Here is a 19,260-nt window from a genome sequence, read left to right as displayed (position 1 = left end):
TATGTTTGATAACGTTAATGCCCGTGCTGCTGCCAATGTTAACATTAGCTCTGGGATGTCTGCTGCTGGGTCTTCTTCTGGTGCCACTGCTAGCAATGATGAAACAGGTAAGGACGGTTATGATGATGTATATAAATAGGCTCACATACATTAAAGATGTCAGTCTGCACGTTGACCTCATTGTCATTGTTGACCTCAATTTCAATCTCAAAGTGCTAGAGTACAGAACCAAAATAACACAACATGTCAATGAATTATGGTGCTCGCTGTATAGAAAAGTAGTTTGCTGATAATTCTATAAGGTTTTCATAATATATAGTATCGAAAAGTATTGTTTAGGTATCGTATCGAACCGGAGGCAATGGGGTCGGTATCGGTATCGAAAGTTTTTAAACGATACCCAACCCTAGACCAGAGCAGGTAGCTAAAACACAAATATAAGCAACACAAACATAGACAACAAGGCATAGCTTGTAGGCACAAATAAACAACACATGGACATAGGCACAAGTCAGAAATCAGCCACATCAGGAGGATTCAAATGCTATAGAATAAAAGTAAGTTTGAGCTGGGATTTAAAAGAGTTGATGGAGGGGGCAGATCTTAGAGGGAGGGGAATGCTGTTCCACAGTCTAGGGGCTGCAACCGCATACGTGCGGTCACCCCTGCGTTTAGATTGCGGGACAGCCAGGAGTCCCAAGTCAGCTTGTTAACTTGCTTGTGAAACTTGAAGGCGGAATCAAATATCACACCAAGGTTTTTGACATGATGTTTAACAAGAGTGGACAGGTTGCCAAGACACTTTAACGAGTCGGGGGGGGGGCGCAAATACACTTTAACGAGTTGGGGGGGCAAATAGGACAACTTCAGATTTGCCTTCATTCAGCTTTAGGGAGTTTTGTGCCATCCAGCACTTAATGTCCTCAAGGGAGTTCATGAGTCTGACTAGATTAGACTGGTCGTTTTGTTTCAGAGGAAGATAAAGCTGAGTGTCATCAGCATAGCAGTAGAAGGAAATGTATTTTTGAATGATTTGACTGAGGGGAAGCATGTACATAGAGAAAAGAATGGGACCTAGGATAGAACCTTGTGGGACCCCGCTTGAGACACAAGCAGGGGGTGAGGAAAATTGCCTATGTTGATAGAGAAACTTCTATTTTTGAAGTAGGATGTGAACCATTTCAGGGCAGAGCCATCAACACCAACCCTGTACTGGAGATGGTCTATTAAAATATCATGATCCACAGTATCGAACACCATGCTGAGGTCAAGATGAATTAGAATGGCACAGTCACCGGAATTGGTAGAGAGAAGCGGGTCATTATACACTTTAGGGTTGTTTTTTTTAGGGAGTTGTTCCTTATCCAATGAGAGGGTCTAAGCACAGGATGTTGTGTTGCTGTAAAGCCCAAAGAGGCAAAATTGTAATTTGTGATATTGGGCTATACAAATAAAATTAACTTGACTTGACTTGACTTTCAGCAAGGCAGACTCTGTGCTATGAGAAACCTTAAAACCTGAGTGAAATCTTTCCAAGATGTTGTTTCGGTGTAGGTAGGGCAGCAATTGACTGAGAATAACCTTTTTGAGAAGCTTTAACAGGAATGAAAGTTAAGAAATAAGTCTGTAGTTACTAGGTAAGGTGGGGTCTAAATTGAGCTTTTTCAGGAGGGGCTGGACTACTGCATGCTTGAAACAGGTTGGAACAGTACCAGTGGCCAGTGAATAATGCAATTTAAATTCCCTGCAATTCCCTAGTTGAATTGTTGTGTTTAATAACATACTGCCTCTCTGTATATTGTTTAGGGATGGCTAAAAAAAATAATAGTTGAGTAGTTACCCTCATTGGTCAGCTAGTAAAGAATTTTTGAAGATTTTAGATTTTTTTTCCTAACCGATGGAGGATTTGACTATTCTTAATCATTCAGATTAAATCAAATAAATTTGGTGACATCCATTTTTTTTGAGAGGGAAATGTTCGTCACTAGGAAGTGGCACGGTGCTTCCCGTGACACATTATGGTGCAAATAAAACTATGGGGCAAATAAACTTATAGTGAAAATTAAACAGATTATTGATATACCAATTTTTATACATGCATCTCTTTACTGTGAACATTTGAAGGCCTAGACAACGATCTTAACTCTTCACTGAGGGAAGCAGATTGGGGGAAAAGCAGAACCTAGTTAATAGGACTCCCTTGAGACTAGTCGACTGTTCACCGAGACAATCTCACGACAAGTCGACTTGAAAAATTTACTTTGGCACATCCCTTATATTGTTTAACTGAGACTATCTCCTATATTACATAATTAGAAGTCAAGATTGAGAGTTAACACACTGAGGTGTGTGTGTCTCTTTACCCTTGCAGAAGTGCTGAGGGGGGCATGGGAGTTTGACCAGCCAGTCTACATGTGTTTTGTGGACTTGGAGAAGGCTTATGACCGTGTACCCCGGGACACTCTGTGGGGGTACTGCGGAAGTATGGGGTACCAGGGCCGTTGCTGCCCCCAGTCCTTGTATAACCAAAGTGAGAGCTGTGTCCGCATTCTCAGCAAAAAGTCAAACATGTTTTCGGTGGGTGTCGGACTCCACCAAGGTTGTCCCTTGTCTCCGATTCTGCTTGTGATATTCATGGACAGAATCTCAAGGTGCAACCAAGGTGAGGAGTGTGTCTGTTTTGGGAACCTCAGAATTGCATCTCTGCTCTTTGCAGATGATGTGGTTTTGTTAGCTTCATCAGAACATGACCTCCAGCACGCACTGGGGGGATTTGTAGCTGAGTGTGAAATGGCCAGGATGAGAGTCAGCACCTCCAAGTCTGACACCATGGTTCTCTACCGGAAAATGGTGGATTGCTCCCTCCGGGTTGGGGATGAGTTGTTGCCTCAAGTGAAGGAGTTCAAGTATCTCAGGGTCTTGTTCATGAGTGAGGGTAGGATGGAGCAGGAGATTGACAAGCTGATGTTGTACTGGACAGTTGTGGTAAAGAGGGAGCTGAGCCAGAAGGCAAAGCTCTCAATTTACCAGTCAATCTTCGTTCCAACCCTCACTTATGGTCATAAGCTTTGGGTAGTGACCAAAAGGGTGAGATCGCGGCTACAAGCGGCTGAAATGAGTGTCCTCTGGAGGGTGTCTGGGCTCAGCCTTAGAGATAGGGTGAGGAGCTCGGACATCCGGAGGGAGCTCAGAGTAGAGCTGCTACTCCTTCGCATCGAAAGGAGCCAGTTGAGGTGGTTCGGGCATCTGATTAGGATGCCTCCTGGGTGCCTTCCTTTGAAGGTTTACTGGGCATGGTCAACTGGGAGGAGACCCCGGGATAGATCCAGAACTCACTGGGGGACTACATGTCCAAACTGGCCTGGGAATGCCTTGGGATCCCCCAGGAGGAGCTGGAGGGCGTTGCTGGGGAGAGGGACGTCTGGAGTGCCCTACTTAGCTTGCTGCCACCGCGACCCGACCCCAGAGAAGCGGCTGAAGATGAATGAATGAAAAAAGGTGTGTGTGTGTGTGTGTGTGTGTGTGTGTGTGTGTGTGTGTGTGTGTGTGTAAGTAGCATATTTGTTGCTATGGTGACAAACCATAAGAGAATAAAAGCATCATGGGCAAAGTCTGCTCATGTACTTGGGAAATTAACAAATGTGACTTGGGACTGATTATGATATTGTGATCATTATTATTGTTGTCATAGCTGTATTATACATACAATTACATCATGTAATTTTTAGATACAAAGCACCTAATGAACCTGGCTTCTAACTCACTTACTCACTTACTCACTCAGTCACTCGCAAGGTGACATTTAAGTTAATTTTTATTTGTACTGACTGTGTAGATTCGGGGGGGGGGGTGTTGCTGCTCCTTCCTCCAAAATATTTGCAAGTGCATTTAAAAATATAGGCTGCTGTTAAGATGTTTATGATTTTGGACTTCTTTGTAATTAACATTATAATTCTCATTGGTAATAAAAGTGGCAAAATACATTTTTCTGCTCACTTACAGCTATTCTCTCTTCGCCTCTCTCTCGTATTCTCTCACTTGGTGTTGCCAGTGAGGTTTCATTCAGGTAGGATGTCACAGAAACGCCATCATCAGAGATACAAGACATACTCTAATACCTTTAAGGTACTCAGATAAGTTAATACTTTGATAAATGTGTTTCTGGTGATGCAAACTGTCTAGAGGTGACATCCTGATTATGATAGCTGCAAATTATTTTTGACGAAGACTCGATATGATTCCAACTTGGGGCTTTCACATGAGGTATATATCAGCAGGAGAATGATGATACTATGCCATCATTCTCAAGACAATGCTATAAATAAAAAAACAACAAAGGTACACAGGAAGGGGCGTCTGGGTAGCGTAGCGGTCTATTCCATTGCCTTCCAACACGGGGATTGCCAGTTTTCATCCCCATGTTACCTCCGGCTTGGTCAGGCGTCCCTACAGACACAATTGGCCGTGTCTGCAGGTGGCAAGCCGGATGTGGGTATGTGTCCTGGTCACTGCACTAGCGCCTCCTCCGGTCAGTCGGGGCACCTGTTCAGGAGGGAGGGGGAACAGGGGGGAATAGCATGAACCTTACAGGCGCTATGTCCCCCTGGCAAAACTTCTCACTGTCAGTTGAAAAGAAGTGGCTGGCGACACCACATGTATCAGAGGAAGCATGTGGTAGTCTGCAGCCCTCCCTGGATTGGCAGAGGGGTTGGAGCAGCAACTGGGACGGCTCGGAAGAGTGGGGTAATTGGCCAGATACAATTGGGGAGAAAAAGGGGGAAAATTCCAAGAAAAAAAAAAAGGTACACAGGAAGACTGAGGATTGATCCATCTGCCACTCCATTCCAATGTGTGTGTATATATATGTGTGCGATTGTAACAACATAACACATAACAAACAGAGGTTCTCCTGAACATAAACCATGAAGAAGGCCCTGACCAGTTCCCACCACCAAAGCTATCACACGGGATGCTTACTAGCTAAATCCTCTACACTGTGTACCCGAGGGGCGTCAGTTCAGTTAATTCAGTCTTACGCAGTCAGATATTAGCCAGAATCTGATTTACCTCTTGGTGTTGAGTAGTTAAATCAGCCAGCTGTACTGTTTTTGACTGGGCCACAGTTAAGCCCCTATGTGGCACAGAGACAATGTATGTTATGTGACAGAGAGCAAGTAGACCATTGGCTGAGTCAGAGAGCAAGACAGAGAGAGAGAGAGACACACACACACACACACACACACACAGAGTACTGTGTGTGTATGTGACAGAGTGCAAGTAGACCATGGACTTGGTCATTGATAATCACCAGCCAAGGGGACAGAAAGACATAGTATTTTGACTTTTTATTGTACTATGAAATGTATTGTAGTATTATGACTACTTATATAGACAGAGCTCGAGTGTGCGTGCATATCTGTGTGTGTTGAAAGATCTTTGCTTACCTATGTATATCTAATAACTGATAATAATAAAATGTATATTTTGTACGTGAGTGCAAATACCATTAAGGGCCGAGTCGGGTTTTAGAGAGGAAAAGAAAGAGAATGACACCTAAGCCAGTAGTGAGGTTTGTGTGACAGATAAAGACTATTGTACGCCACACCCCTGACTCATACCCTTTTGCTAGGTCGGTGCTCAGCCGGAGAACCGGCAAACCTTTTATCGAGCTGGCCCACATTTCCACCGCTTTGAGAAGTGAACTACTGCATAACCAGATACTGTAAACCTGTTTGTACAGCACAAACACAAAACCTTACTAAATTATTAAAAGAATCCAATAGTGCATGTAAGCGAGTTAGCCGCCACCAAACTTTATTTTCGGTCATTTTTCTTTATGTCAAAACTCAAAACTCACATTTAAAGCAATTTTACAATCTTGTAAAATTGCTTTTTGATCATTTATACCACCAATAATTAGATCTACATTTGTAACTTATAGTTTTACTATAGTCCATTTTATGATGGGGGCCCAACTGCTGTCAAAATGTGACCTATATAGTATAAGTTCTCTGGTTGCATGTTCTTTCTTTATTTTATAATTCTCCACAACTCTGACAACCTACTTTACCTCACGGTGTAAAATGTACATTTCAACTGATCCCAAATTAAGCAGGGGGGAAAAAACAAAACCCACAACAACATGTTTATTGTTACTCAGTATGTAGTACTGAAGTACCCTCCAGAGCTCAAACCACAACAAAATTAAGCTGTGAGTTTCATGACCCCCCCCACACCCCCCTTTAACTTCTTCTATTGTTTTCTTTTGTCAATGCACTAGTACAGCATGCAGCCAGCTTCCCCTGCACCTCTGCAAAACAACATGCTCTCTCTCTCTCGTTGACACACTTTGGACCCAGAGACAGGAGGCCTACCTCATGTAGAAAGGAGATATTGGTCTCTCCTCTTCTTTGGAGCTGAAAAGTGAGCACAGAGGGGACAGACTTAGCTTTAAGTACGGGATCTATCGAGTGCTATGATGTGCTAAGATAAAAAGCAGCCAGAGCTCACGTACCGAAGAGGGCTGCCAGGGCTGAAAATAGGACTGAGAAACCGTCTTTTGTCTGCAGAACAATAGCTATATGGTGCTACACATCAGTGCCTTTGTTGAACCTGTCTCTCATAATTATTAGGAGCCGTGGAGAAATTGTTACAGCTTGGGAATACAAGCTGGTTTGCTGCCACTGAATTAAGGCCAGCGACACATAATGAAATTATGCAATGATAAAGGGAACTCAATGGTAAAGTCGCCAGAAGCCTACATGTCCTGACACTCAGCGGAAGTTTCACAAGTGCCTGCTCTCCTTTGCGAAATTTAAACAGCATATTACCTCTGGTGAAGGAGAAGAAGAGGGGAGGGCAGAAACAAAAACATGAACTGTAAGCTTATTGTGACAAATGAATACCAGTAGCTAGTTACTGAATACGCACTCACTGTTGTGTTCTTTCTGTCTGTGGCCTGGAAACAGGCTGTTTGCCACGGTTAATTCATTACCGTTCCTCATGTTTAAATTTGAGGCATTTATTACCCGTGTTCGGCCGACCGAGCGCTTGATTCAGTGTCTCAAAGCATGAGATCAAGTAACACGAATTTCAAGTGTATTTGATTTTGAATTATTTGTAAACTCGGACATGAATCAGAGACACAGAGAGGACCTGAAAATGGCAAAGAAGGAAAATAGTTTCCCTCAAAAGCGCTGAAAATATCCTCCCGAGGCCAAGGATACTCGCACCGCTGTGGAAAAGTGACACTTTAAGTATGCAAATTAGGCTTTCAGCCCATCCTGTTTATCAAGGAACAGTCTGCTGAAAACACATTGCTTATTTTTTTTTCTACCAAAGCCCTGCTTTTTACACTTAGAACAAAATAAGTTGCCACCTGGGAGCCGTTCAACACAACCACAACCTCCTACTGTTTACCGCTGAGTAGCAGCTAAAGTTGTGTGGTTTACTTGCAGGCACCCAAGTAGGGGTTCACGGAAGGAAGAGCGTTATGAACTCACTTTCCCTGACCACATCTTCTGATCTGCTCCGGTTAGTCACACTAACTTTGTGGTCACACATTCACAAATGCCACCACAACGCTTCAACGTCCTCGGTGTAAGTTCTGCAGTGTTCGAGGTTAAGAAAGGGTTTTGATTTGGCAAGGAGAGGTGGAAAACAAACAAACAATGACATGTACCAGGTAGATATCAGTGATATGTACGAGTCTATTTTCACTCATTAACATATAATACAATATGTTGTAAATAATGCTTCTCTCTCACTTGCTGCTTGTGTACTAACGTGGGGGCACTGTTCAATATTTCCAAAAGTTGTTTTTATTAGTTAAGCTTTTCACATCAAATGTTTTCTGACATGACAGGGAATCCAGTGAACCCCTCACCTAACCCTAACCCTCCATCAACCAAACCCAAACAAGAATTCACACTGACATTTCTAATACAAGGTCCAGATACTGTGTTGTGCCGGTTCTGTCTGACAGGCTCAGGCTCTTGTGCCACTACACAACGATTAATACTCTGATCATGGGTTGTAAATATGTTTGAGCAGAGATGAATGGGTTGTTACTGAAAGGGCCATTCAGTCAATATCTGGCTCAGAAGTTCTGGGTACGTGACGTGCCTTCGTGTGGCTTTTTGTACGGACCTTGTGTGTCAAAGGGAGGAAAACACATCACTACCGTCCCAGGCTGCACTAGACCAAGAACAAAACAGGATTTGGTTTTCAAGACAGACAGGAATCAAAATGGGCCAAAGTTCATTCAACCTCATAAGGATTCTCACATGACACCATCTACAGTAAATGTGAGTGTGTGCGTGTGCGTGTGTGTGTGTGTGTGGGTTCCTCTGATATAAACCCTCTGGACCAAGGATAGGGTGGCAGATGCAGCTCACCATTCATTCCTATTTTAATATTCCTTGGACAGCACGGCTGTAACTATGTCAGCCCACCCCGTTGTTCTGAGCTGGTGTTATACAGTCTGGCAGAAGTATTAAAATAATGTGACGTCATCAATTGCAAAAACGGAAATCCTGCTTACCTACTACCTTACCAAGGGGATAAAAAGGGGCTTTGTGCAGGGAAAAGCCCTGATCCTTGCTTCAGAAGATGACGGAAAACTACCAAAGACAAGCTCGCTCTACTTTTTTTTTTTTATGAATCGTACTCATTATGTTCAACTAGAGACCTATTGACAATGTCATTTATGCAGCCACTTTCTCTGAGCCTGGCTTCTTGTTCTGGATTTCACTCAGAACAATCATAACATATGATTTAAGTTATACATACAGACTTGAAACTCCAGGAATAACTCCCTTTGTAGGTGTACAGTCATAAAGGACTTCTTATGATGGTATTCTTATGCAATATATATATATATTTTTTACCATACAGGTGAGGAGGAGAACACAGATAGCAGTTTGGAGACCAGCTCTCGCCCCCTGACTTAGAAAACCCAGGACTTCTAAATCAACAGCTTTTAGAAGGATGATGATGATTGCAAGACATTCCTCGCATACTTTAAAGCATAGAGTTTGAGGTTTTCCTAACCTAAGCACTTGGCTGATAAGCCTCCATGAGCCATGTCCGGTATACACAAACACACACACACACACACACACACAAACACACACACACACACACACACACACACACACACACACACACACACACACACACACACACACACACACACACACACACACACACACACACACACACACACACACACACACACACACAAGCTGGAGCGAGCATTTCATAGAAAAGTGTGTTAAAGGAGCACAATGCTCATGTGCTTATACCAGGCCAGTCAAAGTGGAGGCGTTGCAGGACGGCCACAAAGCGTTACCATCTAAAAATGAATTATTTCATCATCTTCAAGTTCTCTTCAAGTGTCTATTGCTTCATCTAAAGGCTCTTAACATCATTATTAATCATACTTGACTATAAGAGTGTCGAAAGAAAAAAATGACAAGTGGAAAAGGAAGAATGAATCCTAGGCCGACTCTCTGAGGTGAAGCAGCAGAATTGATTCTGGAGCAGCCAGTCAAAGACCACCATGAACACTACAGATTATCTAACTTAACCTTCATTTGCATTATTGCATGAACAAAACAGCTTCTTTTGTCGAAAACCTCAGGGGTCAAAGTGATTTCTGACACTCTCTCAATTAACTTAACAATTGACTGGGGAGCAAATACATTCTTCTTCCTCCCTTTTTTTTTTTTACAGTCCAAGCCTCTGACCCCAATATTAGGTCTTTCAATAACATTTTCAATATGATTTACAAAAACATAAAATAATATAATTACATTAATACTTTTGTCCAAGGTGTTGACAAGGGGTTTCTTGTTGTAAATCTAGGCTGTCAGGCTATCAGCTGATGGATGACACTTTTTTGACAGATGGCCTGGCCAACAGTACTCTCATATCTATCCTGAACTCACACCACATTGCAACGTTCTTCACTCCCACCTATTTTCAATGGACTTCTAAGAAAGCCAATGCTTACAGCACAGGACTCAGGGAACCATGGAAACTACAAACAAAGTTGCTATGCATCCCCTACATGCAACTATGCAATGGCAAAAGCAAGGTAAATTCACACACGGCTGCTATGTTGGCTGTGTTGTGGTGCAGGCTGGTTGGATTGGCATGGTTGATCTACTGTACTGTGCATGCGTAGGATCCTCTTTTTTTTAAACACTATTTAACAATGAATATTCAACGTGAGGCTTCATATATGCTATTTCGCACAGTTTGTATGGTGTGGCTATGATATCTTTTTATGGTTTGTCTTTTTATGGTTTGCCTTGCCATCAATACAAGCAGAACATCCAAATCCTGGTACAATTGTCTCATTGATATTTTCAGCTCCTAAAAAGCTCAGCCATTAATTACATATTGTAAAACTGAATGAACACAGTGAACATTTCACATAATACTCCAAATAAGCGATCTTCATATTTAGTATTCCCTCTTGGCCTGTGTTAAATCCAGTTTGGCTGGGTACACTTGTTGCTGTGCCACAAAGTATTACAGTACGCTGACACAGATACGTCTGACATGTACATACTTACGGAAACTGAAACCAGGCTGACAAGTAGGTATGAAAGAAACTGCAGACAGGAAAACTCAGAATGTTACTCATGGAAAATTATCTCATATCTGCTATGTGTCTACATGTCAAAGTCAGTGCCAGTTAAATTTTATATATATACGTATATATATATATATATATATATATATGTGTGTGTGTGTGTGTGTGTGTGTGTGTGTGTGTGTGTGTGTGTGTGTGTGTGTGTGTTCATGGGCACTCACTCATTCTCATCCTCATACTTCATACTTGACACTTCATATACTAACTAGTCCATCTCTAGGTAAGGGTGAGGTGGGAATTTGGTGCATAAATCAGGGCTTTGTTAGACAAGTGCATGCAGAAAAAAAAAGCATCGCCTGCTCAATGGACTGTCCTTCATTAAACCAAAAACTGAGAGCAGCAATCCCTGAGAGGCTTAAAACTGAACACACAAATTACAGAAAACACTTAACAATTTCAAGTATAATGTGAAAATTAGACCCACTTCTTGGATGGATCACATCATTTTTGCTCCTACTACAAATGGCTAGGAACCATTGTTGCTAACCTGTGTCCTTGTCGTTAGATTTTTAACAACTTTTAGTATTTAGTGACTTTTCAGACCACATGGCAACTTAATTCTTTGTAAGCAACTAGTGAAATAAGAAAAACCAGTGACCTTTTCTGATCTTTGGGAGAAGAGAATATTTATGTTGACACTGATACATTTTGTGATAAAGTTATGTAGAAGCATGTAACACATCCCCCTCCACATTTCACCGCCCCATTCGTGTTAAAGAGAGCCAAATCTGCTGACAGGCCGTTACTCTTACGAGGTCAATCTCATAAAGAAGACTGCTATCCAGGCTACGGGCACTAAATGATTTTCACTGCTAAGGGTTGGTTTTGTTAATATGGTAATAGTTTTATCTAGACTGGAATCTGTAGCTTCTTTAGATAATCAGGCTAGTGTCTTTGTCAATAATTTTGATGTCCTTTTTTGTCTCCTTCCTGATGAGTAACCAATGGAAAAAAGTCTAACAAACATGAAGGCTATTTTGCTATTCATTCCCATTTTCTCTACTTTTTGTTTTCCACTTGGCTTTTCATCCCACTTGCTCTCTCTCTCTCTCTCTCTCTCTCTTTAGCAAATTCTAGCAACTTTTAGGGCAGCCAATAGTGTGGAAGAGTTGGCAACACTGTTTGCGTTTCGTTAGTGAAATAACTAATTTTAAACATCATGCCAGTGACCCATTACAATAAGGTCACTGGTCCACTGGCTACGTCTTTCAAAACAAAAAAATGTCACTAGCACTGGAGTTGTGCACTGGAGCAATGAGGTAAGTAAGTTTCATGACAAAGAAATGTTCCTCGGGTTCTCACTTTTTTTTCATATTATAATAAAATGAATATAAATTGTCGATTTTTTTCTGTCATTAACACTATTTACCGACTCATTTTCCTCAGTTTGTTTTTTCCACTTTGACATCCATTCATCCATTATCCAAACCGCTTATCTTACTCTCAGGGTTGGGGAATGCTGGAACCTATCCCAGCAGTCATTGGGTGGCAGGCAGGGAGACACCCTGGACAGGCCGCCAGGCCATCACAGGGCAGACACACACACACACACACACACACACACACACACACACACACACACACACACACACACACACACACACACACACACACACACACACACACATTCACATCTAGGGAAAATTTAGTACGGCTGATTCACCTGACCTACGTGTCTTTGGACTTTGGGAGGAAACCGGAGCACCCGGAGGAAACCCACACAGACACTTTGACAATTTAGTTTTGATTTCTTCTCTTCGACCTGCCCCTCCTTCCTCCTTATTGGTTGGTGGAACTATAAGTGAAATTGATGAGCTGTGTGCAGGTCCTTGGACTGGATCAAAAGAACTCAGAATGTGACCTTTCCATAGAAAATGGCACAAAAATGAAACTATTGCTTTTTAACAGGTGTCTGGTGGATGCATGGCTTAAGTCTACTGGATGCAAATTCCCCGAGTCCTTGCTTGCTTGGACTCAGACAGCAGTGTGTCACACCTATCATAAAGTCTGTCCTTATTTTCACAATACATGCTCGTTATTCCTGTAAATCTGCATCCACCTTTATGTATCAGAACTTCAGGGTGTGACCACTTGACAACAGTTTTCTTGGGGACAATGTCTTGAAGGTGGGGCATAATTCTTAGTCTGATAAACTATTGGTAAAGTCTAGAGCTACAAAGTCTTATTCAGCTTGTTTTGTACACCACGGCAGGCTAGTGTGGGGAATAAGGCCAGCCTGCTTACGTAAATAACCGGGGTCTTCCGTCAGACTGTCTAGATCAGTCAGCCAATGCATCATGATGACTAGATTTTAAAATAAGATTTACTGTTACCCTAAGCTAGCAAAGAAAACTACTGCTACTCAATGCAAACCGATATCACCTATTCCAGGAAGAGATATTGAGATGAAGTTTAGTCTTTTTTATTGAAACAATTCAAGGCCACAAACATAAATGTCATCATTTTATGTCACAAAGTTAAATAATTGAATCCATATGTATTTTGTGACAAAGAATTCTCACAATATTGAGGTTTGCTAGTTTGCATACACCTGTATGTACTGTCACCAGTTACAAATACTATTATGTTTTTTTTTTTGAGTGAGTTCATTTGAGTACACTTGGTTTAGTGAGATCTGGATTTAAGTATATGTCTGTGAGTAAAAGCACTGACTGTCAAAATCTTTAGGTTAATGTGTTGTTGTATCTCATGGTGACATAGTCCTGAATACTGACTTGGATCACAGTAAAGGACACTGGTATACTGGACAAGCCATCCAATAGTCCAAACAGCCACATCAGTCAGTTTTCGTGTCAATGCTTTACTATAATTTCCATTATCACTGTGTGTAACCTGATTGAGCGAGGAACAGTTCTGGATCCTGGTCTTGTCTCTAGAGGTCTGGAGTGTTACAAAGTGAGACAGATCCGTGCTGGGGAGTCGAGGTCTGGTGAGACAGGTACTAAACAGGGCAACATCCCCACACTGCCAGGTTATACCAGAGAGGAGCTGGTAGGTTTTCAGGCCGGTGACCCCACCCTAAAAGAGTTTAGGGCATTTTGGGATCGGGGGAGGAGGCCATGTCCCAGAGAGAGAGCAGCCCTGTCTAGTCAAGTGAAAAGATTGTTGAAACAATGGAGATGCATACAACAACGAGAAGGGTTGTTGTACAGGGTTATCACAGACCCACGTCATGGAGAAGTGTGGCAGTTACTCGTGCCTAGTTGTTTGAGGGACCAAGTTCTAGAAAATGTACATAACAACATGGGACATCAGGGCATAGAGCGCACTGTAAACTTGCTAAGAGGGAGGTGTTTTTGGGTAGGGCTATGCGAGGATGTTGAAAGCTGGGTTAAAAACTGCGAGCGGTGCATTTTGACCAAGATGCCTCAGCCAAAAATCCATGCTCCAGTTCAGGCATTCCTGGCCTCCCGACCTCTAGAAGTGGTGGCTGTTGATTTTACAGTGTTGGAGGCAGCTTCAGATGGCCGTGAAAATGTCCTTGTTGTGACCGATGTGTTTACAAAGTTCACACAAGCGTATGCTACCAAAGACCAGAAGGCTGACACTACAGCTAAAGTTTTGCTCAGGGAGTGGTTCATGAAATATGGGGTCCCAGAGAGACTGCACTCAGACCAAGGTCGAAATTTCAAGAGTGAAATTATAGCAGAGCTGTGCAAACTCTATGGGGTTAAAAAGACACGGACAACTCCCTACAGGCCACAGGGAAACGGTCAGTGTGAAAGATACAATCGCACACTCCATGACTTGTTAAGGACACTCCCACCAGAGAAAAAAAGCGTTGGCCAGAGCATCTGTCTGAAGTAGTATATGCCTATAATGTCACTCCTCATTCCACCACAGGGTACTCGCCTTATTATTTGCTTTTCGGACAGCCACATCTCCCAGTAGATGCTTTATTAGGGCGTGAGTGTGTGTCAGACAGGAAACAGGATTGGTTGTCTGTTCATCAGGAGAGACTCAGACAGGCACACGAGAGAGCCAGAGAGTACTCAGAGCAGAAGGCAGCTGAGAGGATCTCACTGCAAAATGAGAAGGTGTATTGTCCTCCTGTGGACATTGGTCAGTTGGTTTTCCTACGTCACAGACCCCCAGGTAGACATAAGATTCAGGACACATGGACCTCAACAGTCTACAAGGTAGTTGACATCCAGGGTACTACAAACACTGTTGAACCTTTTGAGGGAGGTCCCATTAAAAGAGTTCATAGGTCAGAGTTGCGACCTTGTGCCAAACCAGTTCCCAAACCAAGAACTAGAACTAGGTTACAGACCACTACACAGCCTGTAGCTGAGGATGAGCCTGAGTCACCTGAGGCTGATTTTGTTATTGTTGAGGAAGTCATCCCTCGCCGGCTTGTGCAAGTACCTAACCTGCCTCTTGCAGCAGAAAGTGTTAGTTTACATGTAACAGCACCCACAGATGAGAGTGACGGTGAAGGACCTGAGGAAGGTTATTCAGATATGAGAAATTGTGGCACAGAAACAGAATGTGTTAATGATGTGCATCCAGACGTTAGCGACAGTGACTTGCCCATTATTGAAAACAGGGACAGGCCCGCACTAACAGATGATGCTGGTGGAGCAGGACGTAGAACCTATGCACCTAAACCTGCCATTAGGAAAAGCAAGCGGGAAATGGCTGGATCTCATTCAAACCCATTTCATCTGCCAAAGTCAGCCTGTAATGCAGTCTCAGTCAGCACAGACATGGTCTCTAAGGTTTTGACAAGCCTGGGTGCTGCTCTCTTTGAAAAGGCCTTGCAGGGAGTATTTGAGTCAGTTCATGTTTCGTAGTCACCGAGGACGTTGACTATATTTGCAGGGGAGTATGTAGCCGGGTGGTAAATCTGTTAAATATGTTAAATGATTTTCCATTTAAATTTAGTGTAGTTTAACTGTTAATATATGTAATTGTTACACTGTCAAGCCATGTAAAATGTCATTTGATGTATCTAAATTGTGAAGCAGATTGTGAGTGTATTTTTATAGTTTTGGTTGTCATTGCATGTTTTGACCAGTAAGTGGCAGTGTTGCGGACTTTTATTGTAACTCCGTGCAAGTTATCCAAGTGCATCTTGGGTACTCTTTCTGCAAGTTATCCAAGTGCATCTTGGGTATTCTTTCTTTTTCTTGTGTGAAGCACCTGAAGATTGCGGTGTGACGGTGCTCTGACTCCGTAGTAAGTAGGGGTGAATATCTTGTGAAATATACCTGTAACATTATTCCAAACAATATTGTATGTCGGTAATTTGACAAGATGGTTTGATTTAGACGCTACTGGAGTTGATGTTCGGCGATTTTGGGCGCGAGCCGTCGACCACTGTTCGCCATTGCAGGCATGACAAGGTAATGTTGGCGTGCATAAAGCCACACCATGCCATTGTATTTGGGTAGTAAGGGAAATGTAAAGGTTTTATATGCATTTTAATTCTGTTTAAAGGTAACTGACAGAGTGAGAAGTTGCGCGATCTTCAGGAAGTTCCACATGTCTTTGTTAAACCCTGTTTAACATACACAGTCCACTGCCGTATTTTGCATCGTATGTTGTATTTTGTATTTATTATTTTCCTTTTAAAATCTTTTCTGTTAAACTTGCCACATCTGTGAACATTTATGAGCTGTTTGCTCGAAAGACACAGGAATTTATGCACTCAGTAAAACGATCTGCATTCGAAGGTTCAAACAATAAAATTAAAGCTACAAGAACCCCGGAAGTAATTGTGTCCTGTGTGGTATCTAATTCCACGGGCTACATTTGCATGGAAAATGTCTTCTATTTTCTCCTCAAAGAAAAGCTCTACCTACAGTTTGCAATCAGCAAAGGTGGTTCAGATGACTCCAACTAAACTGAGAGGCCAGTTCTGCATAACATTGGACCCAATACAAACTGGGAATACAACAGATTGGGGGCTCTGGTCTTGTGAGAAGAGGGGTGGCACTTGATACACCAAAGAAATGGGTATTTTTTCAAACAGACAAGGTAACAATTAGGTTGCTGCTAAATCAACCACATTCAGGAGCAGCATGAGACCCAACAACAGACGCAGCTGTAGCCTTGCTATTCCAGGACTGGAGATACTTGACACCAATCGGTTCCGGTTTCAGGTACTTATAATAAGCTTGTTTGGATGCCGGAGGCACATTGTGACTGGGCTTTGCTCTTAGATCCCATCTCACAGTTAAATGCTCCAGGTTCTTAACCCTCACCCTCGAGTGACAGCATGTCACCTACGCAAACAGTGGTCATAACCTATTTTACTACAGCTACGTCTCCTTCACATTGTCGCATTCCACACTGTTTTTATGAGTGACTCTGCATGTAGCCTTTACGGAGAACTTGGAAATGGATCTGTAAAACCGTAACATATCTCAAGCCAGATATTTCGCTTGAGAGATTTTGTATAACATTATGTATGACCTTAGCCTGTCTCTGACAGCAATCATAAAAGTGTGTATTTACAAACGACAGATAAGATTATGTCACCAATAAAATAAAAAAACTGCAATAACAAGCAATAACAATTCACAAGACGACTCCCTGCAGTGGTTTCCTGCATGCTTTATTATTTTCTGTTTAGCAGCAGAGTTGAATTATTATAGTGTGTGTGCTATGGAAGAAACTTCCTCATGGAGTCAAGAACATCAGTAAATCTAATTTGTTATATAGAAAAGGAGTTCTGGGCTTTACATGAGATTATACTCCCAATGCTGGTTATGACCAATGGTTAATTATTGATGACATTTAGACAAAGACCTCTAAAAACATCATCAGGGTATTTACAACTCTTGGAAGACTTAAGACTGTGCAATCTGTTGGTAAAATAAAAACATTTTACAACAACAAGTATATATAATAATTTCAAGAACAGTAGCACATTTGAAACCATTTATAGTGATTTAATTTGTCTAATATAATCACTATAAACGGTTGATCACTTGAAGTGTTGTTTTTCTGGGGGGGGGGGTGTCGGATGAATTTCTAAATTTCTAATTGACGTGAACACTTATTTGATAAATGTCATGAAACGCACAACTTCTCTGTTTTATTGGCTTTAACTGAATGAAAGACGGTAGCCTACTGTCAACGATTGTACTGTAACAAAATATCAGCTGCTTAAATGCGTGAAGCAATCATTTAAAAAAGACTATAGGCAACGCTATCTGATGTTACTGTAACCTAAAGTACATTTTTAACAACAGTAGGCTGGGGGCTAAAAATTAAAGTAAGCCGATGCCACTTTCGGCTACTGGGGGATTTCGGAGGTAGATTTAAATTTTTTTATTTAAATTAAGATTTTTTTTTGGCATTTTCCGCCTTTATTTGATCGTGATAGTCAAGAGAGAGAGACAGGAACGGCAGACAGACTGGGGATGACATGCAGCAAAGGGCCCAGGCTGGCTGGATTCAAACCCAGGCCACTGCGGTAAGGACTCAGCTTCATATGTGGTATGCGCTCTACTAGGTGAGCTACTGGGGCACTCCCAGAGGTAGATTTTTTGAGCGGAGGTGAAGATGTTCACTATCATGGAAGTAAGCAAGAAATACAATAAAAAAAATTTAACAACAGATCTCATGGATTATCTTGGTTTTAAAATGCTGTTTTTTGTTTTTGTTTTCTTATTTTCCATGTAAGAATTATCCCTTTAAGTGGACTGTTTGACCACAATAACCAGATTAGTATCGGAATGACTTCGTCCAGCGATTTTTGATCAGTATAAGCTATTTAACTGTCATTGCTATAAGCACTTTTCACTGTATGGTGTAGTCTATACTAAGTATGTGAGGAAACCTGCTAAATTACGAGTTTGTATTTGTACTTTCCACACTGTGTGTTAACGCTGATGCATTTCATCCAGACCAACTGACCTGTTCAGGGCATCCACGCTCACTGAGGGACTGAAATCAGGGGGAAAACAGGAAAAGTTGGATCGTGGGAGGTCCTGGTAGGCCAAGCTCTGGGCTGATGGAGTTGTCGTCATCTTCTCTGGGCTGGGGCTCCTCCGCTGTGGGGTCAGGGTCTCCAGTATGGGTATGGGCAGCGGTCTAACGCGAGGCAGCCCAGCAGAGCTGCTTGGCTGAGGTATCAGTTGCAGTACACTGTCACTGGTTCCCTTCCTCACCTGCCAAGTGGAACAAGAGGAAAAAAACAGTGATTCTCGTGATCAGGAATCTGAGAAGCTACCGCGAGGTAAATGATACAGGTTGCTAACTTCTCTCCATGAGGATACACACAAAAAATATGCATACACACCAGGAAACACACATACCAACATCAGACCTAACTGCCATAGTTTTTAACCTCTGCTCGGATTTGTATAAAACAAGAATTTGAGGTTCTATTATCAGTGATTCGAAGGGACAATGTTAAAAAAAAAGCACACACAAAAAGAGAAAGCAATAGAAAGAGGGAAAAGCGGAAGGTTAGACTGATGCCTTACCTTCTTTACCCTCAGCGGATATAATTGGCGTGAGCCACCGACTGTGGTGTAGGAATAGAACCTCAACCTAATAACAGCTACGTTATGGATCCTGTCCCCCTGCATTTTACTGTACTGGCTGAAGTGAGGAGGCAA

The 19,260-nt window shown here is 42.2% G+C and overlaps 1 protein-coding gene across 1 annotated transcript in view; it reads right to left on the bottom strand.

Moving 5' to 3' along the window:
• Positions 1-19,260, bottom strand: part of fam13a (family with sequence similarity 13 member A) — an 89,497-nt gene that overhangs the window by 37,139 nt on the left and 33,098 nt on the right. The window contains exons 8-9 of the mRNA XM_056280463.1: positions 18,554-18,807; positions 6,375-6,416 (exon numbers count right to left, since the gene is read on the bottom strand). Of these exons, the coding sequence (XP_056136438.1) occupies positions 6,375-6,416; positions 18,554-18,807 (296 nt within the window). The remainder of the gene's footprint in view (positions 1-6,374; positions 6,417-18,553; positions 18,808-19,260) is intronic.

This window comes from Lampris incognitus, chromosome 5 (genome assembly GCF_029633865.1).
Source record: "Lampris incognitus isolate fLamInc1 chromosome 5, fLamInc1.hap2, whole genome shotgun sequence".
Taxonomy (NCBI): domain Eukaryota; kingdom Metazoa; phylum Chordata; class Actinopteri; order Lampriformes; family Lampridae; genus Lampris; species Lampris incognitus.
The sequence above is the reverse complement of the archived record's forward strand: the minus strand, read 5'-3'. Positions and strand labels throughout refer to the sequence as shown.